Consider the following 8,413-nt stretch of genomic DNA (forward strand, 5'->3'; position numbering starts at 1 on the left):
TAGGAGCAATTTTTAAATATAAAAAATTTCTAAAACTTTAAAAATAAAGAAACAAAACAAAAATTAGAATTACTAAAAATAATAAATATTTCTAAAATCTCATTTTTTAATTGAATGCACACATTTTCTAAAATATATAGTATTCAAAATGTTCTTACAAAAACTCATGTGAACTGGTGCGCATTTGGATCTTTGATATATATATATATATATATATATATATATATATATATATATATATATATATATATATATATATATATATATAAAGGTGGACCCCACAGCGCGCACAATTAAAATATCGGTTATCATCATATGAACGGAGTGAATTTACATATAAAGCATGGTGTGGCCCTACAGAGCTTGGCTGTGTAAAACACCCACTACGGCCTTATTAAATTGACCCATAGCCATCGACGCTGCCTTTTTATGACTTTGGGTCAATGCTCTTACCTTAGCCATTGACGCTGCCTTTTTATGACTTTGGGTCAATGCTCTTACCTTAAACTGAGGTAAGATAAGGGATGTTTATCGTGCGGGCCCCCAATGAATGTGTGGTAACCTTAGAATCAAACATGCTTACTTGGCAGCTGGGCCACACATGTCATTGACATATACCTTTCAAAAGTCCATTAAGTCTAGCAAGGGAATATTTCTGCCCATGTGAGTGCCTTAAACAGAAAAACTTCTATACTTTGTCAGAGCATGATGGATCATATGCAGGCACGTGGATATTGCGCACTTGGAATACAACTAAGTCAAATTAAACCATCCAAATTATAGGATCTAGCTTAGGTGTACCATGAAAAAAAAAAAAAAAAAATCGCAATTACTCAGCAATCTCAAATCACTAAAAAAGTGATTTACTATAAATAGTAAACTTATATTTATAAATGGTCATGATTTCAACTAGATTCATGATTTTCGGCCAAAAATAGTAAGGGTCCAATTTGGCCTCACCACGTTATTCTTCTAAATTTTCTAAGCCCTTTCTATGTTAAGTAAAACTCCTAGAGCTAAGGATTAAGAGTTATGATTGAATTAAAACTTATTATAAATAGTAAAAATGAAATTAAAAGGGATTTTTGACGGTTGATATGATGGAATCTCACAAATCTGGTGTGAGAAACCTGGCAATGTAGGCTGGTTGGCTAAAGTAGATTCTCCTACCCAAAATCATATAAGATACATTGAATAAGTCATTCCAGGTTTGCAAGATATGTTTGTTTCAGGTTCCGACGGTCCTTATTACATGAAGGTGACTGAGACCCGCTCTACATCACTACCTCCAGTGGTGGTGTGTTAATGCAGTTAGATTTGATTGGTGGGACGGTAGGATGTAAGAGATAGGGTGAGGATAGGGGTGCTCCACACCAGAAAATCGGCGTCCATCCCCCTTGTGGTGTGACGCACGAGGAAATAAAGGGCTTAGATTTGATACTCTGGGAGAGTATAATAGTTCATACACATGGAGTTAGATATTCTCAACATGACATAATTCCAGTTAAACTGTCAGACGGATGTGGGGCCAATTTGAAATTTAGACTTAAGCATATAGCAAGTACGATTTCAAAGAGTATGCTTGGGTTTTCTGACACTTCACACAACCACATGTGCCACGTATTGCACATCCAAACCGTACATCAGGTGAAACCCACAGTTTATAAGTCCAAGCAAAAATCAGGCTAGTAAACTCATCATTAACACCACACATGCATGTTGATTGAAAATATTTTTGTGTGAAGGGTCTTGACCGTTCAGATCAAATGGTTAGTATTTATCAGATAGAGATAATATTTGCATAGTAGCTTAAGAAATGTACGTTGGACCTAATGAGCAATCTAGTTCAATGGATTTCAACAAGTGTACTGATCCTGATGCAACTAAGAGCACTGTTCTGAAATGCCTGACTTCTCCCTGCTGGTCAATCGGAAATACAAGGTGGAGCGGTAGTCACCCTGCTTTGACTGGGGGGATTGATTGACTCTGAAGTCTCCTCCTTCATTCGGTAACTAGGAACAGAGGAGATTTTGGTTCTATACTCCTCTGGATCATTTCTCTTTTATCTCGAGATATACCTGAAATATCCTCACAAATGGCTTGAAAAGGAATGAAGCAGAGGTCCACATACACACACACGCACGCACAAAAATAAAAAATAAATAATAATAATAATAATCTTAATAATAGAAAGGTCACAGTTGTCCAATAATTCAAATTTCAGCCTATCTTCAGTATAATCCATTTGACCAACAGTCCTGATTGGTGTACATACTTTCCATATGTTCAGTGCCAACACTTATTGGACTTCTCCAAAGAAAGTTAAATGTGCCATTTTCCAGGAAATTTCAAGGAAGAGAAAAGGGAATCTCTCTCTCTAAAAGAAGAGATTATAAATAGAGGGTGGAGGGCTGAAGCTTACTCATTCAATCCATTATTGGAAAAAAAGGAAGAGATCATGAATACAAAGGGTTGTATGCTTCTTTGCATTCTCCTCCTTTCCATTCTTCTCATCCCTAGTAAGATATCAGCCAGCCGGATGCTCTACAATTCCCATGTAGGTGAGTATCATGCTGCACATATTGCTCCATTATTCTCTTAAACAAGGACCACTACAAACTTCTTTTAACCACCACATCATAACAAATGTTGGCTGTGGCCCATGATATCTACGGTTAAATCTCCATACACACATCACAGTGCCTTGTAGAGGGTCCAATCCATGGTTTGCATACTCAAAATATTAGATACAAGTAATAAAGTTATTTTTTTTTTTCTTTTTTGATATTGTTGCAGATCAACTGGAGGCCAGCCATCAGGTGGATGCAGTCACCGTCACACCTCTTGATCCGAATAAAACTCCCAATGGTGGTGGACGCGGCCGCCCTTATACTCTTCCATGCACCAAAGTTTACGGTTGCCGAGGAGCACCCGGTCCTTAATACATAGAATATCATATAACTATATATACATGTTTAGGCTGTGTTTGGTTGCACCAAATATCATGAAATTAAATGATATTTCATGATTAATCAAGTCTAACTTGGTGAAAAATATCATGAGAGTTATGGTACTTAGTGCAACCAAACTCAACTATAAGCAAATGGTTACTATAATTACATAAGTGAGTTAATTAAAGGAGCTGGATGGATTAGTGCTCTACTGAAGCAATTGAGTTGTTGGTTTGAGGATATGGTGTGTTTTTATATTAGCATGGCCTATTCGTATGAGCCCAAATTCTAAGTTGTTTGGGCCTTCTAGGAGGGCTTTCGATAGTATGTATATGTTTTTCAAGAATATAGTTGTATTTGAATCTTGTGAGCAATCCATCTCAAACAGTTGTATTTGAATCTTGTGGCCATGCTCTCTCTCTCTCTCTCTCTCTCTCTCTCTCTCTCTCTCTCTCTCTCTGTGCTACTCTAAATTTAGCGACGGTTCCATGTTGGCAATAAATGGACTAGACCTCAGTAAGAAGAGTAGTGGAACCTGAGTCCAGGCCCATCATGTTTACTTGGCAGGCTTGAAATTTTTGCCCAGGTTGCAGTGCCTGTTGGATAGTTAAAACCGTTTGATCTAGGTGATTCTTGAAAAACGTCAAGAATCTTATATCTAGTATGAGGCACTGTAGGATGGACTGTCCAGTTTGATAATTGGACCCTTCATTTAATGGATAAGATATTGGTGTGTTTTATATTAGCATGGTCTATTGCTATGAGGCCTAAATTCTATGTTGTTTGGGCCGGCAAGTTGCCTGTAGTTGTTTTTAATCTTTCACACTAGTATGTAATTTTGGAAGGAAAAGAAAACAGTTGCAAAACAAACAAATACAAAGGTTTTTTATTTATTTTTATTTTTTTTCCTTGAAGTAGATGTCAGTTTACCTCTAATCATGTAGAGACGTCCAAGCCAATCATCAACTGGGGCACCCTACTAAAATTAGATCTTCAACATTCTTGTGATATGGCCTATCCATGTGGTGGGTTCATTATCATTGGTCTTGATCAACCAATGGGTTTGCCACTTAGTCCTAAAATTACTTCCCACTGGTTCAGACCTTGATTTTGAATTGGTCCATATTCTATTTATGGCATGAACTATCCTAGCCCAGCCCACTGACACTCTAGATGGTTTATAGGCATGGCTTCTACTACTACTCCGATGAGTCAGATGCAACTTGTCTAAGTTGACTTGAGTTGTTCACACGATTTACCCATCACAACCCAGCTAGGCACCTGATTAGTTGGTCTCAGTGGCCAAGTTTGTATAATATGTGCTAATGCGATTATCTAAGTTAGGAAGCATTACATATCACGGCCGTAATTCGGATACAGACTTTCTCTATACCTTAGTACTCAAGTTATAGTTCATGACTCATACAATAAGTGTATATAATTTCACTTATCATATAGTTGTTAGGAGGCGAAATTTATTGTAGTTTACATTTTCACCACTATAACATCCACATATCCACACAATCACATGTCCATTTCATACCAATTTTATCACATTCACAGCCCCATAATGAAATCCTTAAACTATACTACATGTACCCATTTGGGACTTTATTTAATTAGAATATTTAATATTGTTCAACAAAATCACAGTCATAACAATTTTAAACTAAATCTAACATCAATAATTATAAAGAATGAAAACTAATTCCTCTATTAGTCAGTTGCATAAAGAAATCATCCATCCAATGCAGCAAGTTCATCTTACATATACGGTCATTGGTCCTGAGTTTCATCTGCCAATCCGGCCTCATTCCTCAGCATTTGACTTGAATTTATTGTTTTGTTCACCTCTGTATAGTTGTCAATCAACAACGTTAGTTGTCTAGGCTAGTAAGTGAACTTAGCATAGTTCATACGCAGCACAATATAAAATAGGACAAAGCAACGATCAAATATATGTATGTGAACATGGGTATGTATGCAGAGATGTCATGAAATACAAGTGGGATGATCGTCCACATGCTTGGGTTGGATATCCGTCAATCCACATATGTACCTGTCAGGCTTCTACCAAAAGTAGGCATAGGCAAGGCTCACATCTACTCGATGAGTAGGCTTCCACTAATGTGAGCATCTGGTAACAAATCTAACAGGTAAACCATCCAGGTAGATCCCCCAGAAACAGAGGCACGAGGTGTGCATGCAATCATCTAAAGTGTGCCTTTAGGAATTGGCGTGCAGAAACTCTATGGATGCATGTAATGCATGCTCAGTGTATATGCATCGACATACACAATCAGTATATACATTTGTCGGTGTGAGATGAAAAAATAGATTTATAATTGTAATGATTTACATGTTCACATGTCCAATTCACAACAAGTATCATCTTAGTATGTTAGCACAGCAATATAGTATTTAAATCAATCATGACATTCATAACAACTATAACAACTATATAATCTATATTAATCGTTTAGGTATGAGACAAGTTGGGATTCACTCACCTATTCTTGGTAGAGTCAAATCCGCCAAACAGTCGTGCACTTTGGAATCTAGAATTAGGATCCCTATTAAGAGAATTTAACACATTACAAATTCAATTAAGCTACTCCATCAAGTGAAGTCCACCTTTGATAAACCCAGGATGTCCCACTACACTTATTAATCCATTAATCAATTTGAAAATCCACAAGGGATTGTCGATCAATGCAGTTGATTGATCAAGCCATCTTGAGGACCGTCGATCGATCTTCTGATCAATCGAATATAGATCAATGATATTTGGATTTTAACATCTCAAGAGTCTCTGTACAAATTTGGTCACCTTCAATCGATCGAACCTACCCATCGATCGATCAAAATAGGTCAAATTTAATTCAATTCGCTCACTAGAAATATTTCGTTATTCTCGATCGACATCCTTGATCGATCGAGATCGCTGAAGGAAACCTTCGATCAATTGAACCAGGACTTCGATCAATCTGACCATATTATGATTTTTCAACTTTGATCATTGGAAAAAAAAAAAACTCTACATGTTTGATCGACTGAAGTTGGCTAGGTTCTGTTACACAATTCTATTTTTAAATATTTTAGGGTTTTTCTTTTATCTCCTTGGCTTATATGGAATCAATCAATTCAAAGATTAGGTCCAAACCATCCAATGATTTCTCCACCGTCAAGTTTAGGGAAACCAATGGATTGCTCGGATCCAAATTATCCAAGATCTACGATCGTTATACAATATAGACTAATATTATTAATACTTCTCATATATCATTGTAGACATTCCCAGGAGTCAAATCACTCTAGAATTCGAGGCCCTTAAATGGTTTGGCTTTAAGACATATTTGATTCGAATCGATCTAAACTGACATGTATGGATTGTTTAAAGTTGATTTTTATGACACGAGATCTCACGAAAAAGTTGTCTTATTATCTTCAAAACCACTCCAAAGATCAAATCAATGGACGTGAGGTTGATCCACCTCGTTCATTACTCAGATCTAGGAATTTTAGATGAAAATTTCAAAGAAAAAATAAAATGGAAAATGATAGAAACCTTACTCTTTCTTTCACCTGCTCTTGAGTTTTAGGGTTTCTGCATCTAGCAGATTCCTCTAAGTTTTATACTTTTTTCATAAAAAGTTAATTATTGCTTTATTAAGAATCAATCCACCAACACATCCTTCCACCAAGAGTACCTCTACCAATTAGGCAAAGTGCTTAGTTTTATTAACAATGACAAAATTAAATTATTAATTTTGATTAGTCTGGTTCTTATATGATTTAAAAATTTAGGGTCGTTACATTCTACCCCCCTAAGAGAAAATTTTCATTATCAAAATTTACCTAATTTACTCATCAAACAAATTAGGATACATGTAATGCTCTGAATTTTAGTCAACTTGGGAATTAGATGTCCTTGGGAATTACCTTTGATTTCTCAATTTGAGTACATATTTGTGCATCTATTCACTCATGTTTAAAATTAAAATGAGTGATTTTAGGTCCACCAAAACTGCTCGACCGAGTAAAAGTTTTGAATTTTGGGGAACATAGACAGTAACACATGGTGTCACTATGAGATTCACGATGCCACCGTGAAAATCTAGACAATGGTCAACAATGCCATCGTCATCATCTGTAGAGCAATATACAACAAGTGACAACTTGAGTATGATAACTTTAAAAATACGTATATTTTTATACAACTTTGATTGAAATGATTTAAAAGTCATATTGAATCTTGATGGGTCTAGTATCATAGAAAAATAAACAAAAAATAAAACCCAAAGTACAATGAGATTGATTTTAGGACGTTTTGAAAACTATATAGAAAATCATTGATTTTAAACAGTTGGTACTTGTTGAATTTTTTTAATTTTTTTGGAACTCGAAATGGAATGAAATTTGGTGGGGCAAAAGTAGACTTGATGAATTATCGAAAGAATTATAAAAATAATTCAGTAATTAAAAGTGCCAAAAATGTTACAAGCAATAGACATGTTAAAATTGAAAATTCCTGCAACTGCAAGTCATCGATGGACCAAACATATCTTTTCCATCTTATAGTTTTAATATTTAATGGCTTCTTAGTAATTTCTCTTAAGCATGCCATGAATCATCCCGTGTGATTAAATTAGAATTTTTTATGTATATTTTACTATTCCAGATAATTTCTGTTTAGTCAAATTAAAACTCTTGATTAAGGTGATTAGAGTCGAATCGTTATTTCCGCTAATTGCAAAAAGGTCACACTATGAACTTAAATGATATAAACCTTAGTTGTCGTTCATGAAAGATCTCGCGACCCAATTCATTACAGAAATGTCCTAATTAACCAAATTTACTTTAGACCGCTCGTTAGTGGGTTACTAGACTTGAAATTATAGGAAGATGTTTGTCTTAACGAGATTAACGTCCATCGTGGGGCATCAAGCTGAGATCGTATCTTAAATTGCTTAACTTAGACTCGCAAGGTCAGTGCATGAGATGTGTGGATATTCCTAAAATAAAGTAGAAACTTAGGTTAATTATTCATGTCCAATCTTTATTAAAGTTGTAGCCTTTGTACCGTTAGATTGTGACTAAATTTAGGGCACCAATCTAAGTTAATATTCTATACACATCCATATAGCTGCAATCCCGATCAATGATCGATGGCCATCGAACTGACTTATAATCATCCATGTCAATCAGCGCATCCAAATAATGGGCCGATTGTATCCATGCGTAGATCATCACTAGGGTCAGATATCCTACAACATAGATTGACCATATAGCTCCATGTGGACTCCAAAAGCTAGACTTAACCTCTCATAGGGTTATAATATTGAACACCTAGTCATTAGGACCAATTAAGCCACTTTTGACTCTATAAATATCATACATGGGTAGCCCTTTTGCTTTATACGAATTGACATAGCAAGAGAGCAAGAGAGAAATAGAGAAAG

At 35.6% G+C, this 8,413-nt stretch overlaps 1 protein-coding gene across 1 annotated transcript; it reads left to right on the top strand.

The window, feature by feature from the left end:
* Window positions 1-2,253: 2,253 nt before the first annotated feature.
* On the top strand, window positions 2,254-3,350 carry LOC131235142 (uncharacterized). The gene is made up of 2 exons (XM_058232281.1): window positions 2,254-2,561; window positions 2,797-3,350. Exons 1-2 carry the CDS (start codon window positions 2,327-2,329, stop codon window positions 2,940-2,942), a joined length of 381 nt encoding a protein of 126 aa, XP_058088264.1. The 5' UTR covers window positions 2,254-2,326; the 3' UTR covers window positions 2,943-3,350.
* The last annotated feature ends 5,063 nt before the right edge of the window (window positions 3,351-8,413 follow it).

This window comes from Magnolia sinica, chromosome 19 (assembly GCF_029962835.1).
Source record: "Magnolia sinica isolate HGM2019 chromosome 19, MsV1, whole genome shotgun sequence".
Classification (NCBI taxonomy): domain Eukaryota; kingdom Viridiplantae; phylum Streptophyta; class Magnoliopsida; order Magnoliales; family Magnoliaceae; genus Magnolia; species Magnolia sinica.

Coding starts and splice junctions, on each gene's coding strand:
- LOC131235142 (XM_058232281.1), top strand. CDS start 2,327: ATGTGCCATTTTCCAGGAAATTTCAAGGAAGAGAAAAGGGAATCTCTC. Junction 2,562..2,796: donor GCTCTACAATTCCCATGTAG/GTGAGTATCATG, acceptor ATATTGTTGCAG/ATCAACTGGAGGCCAGCCAT.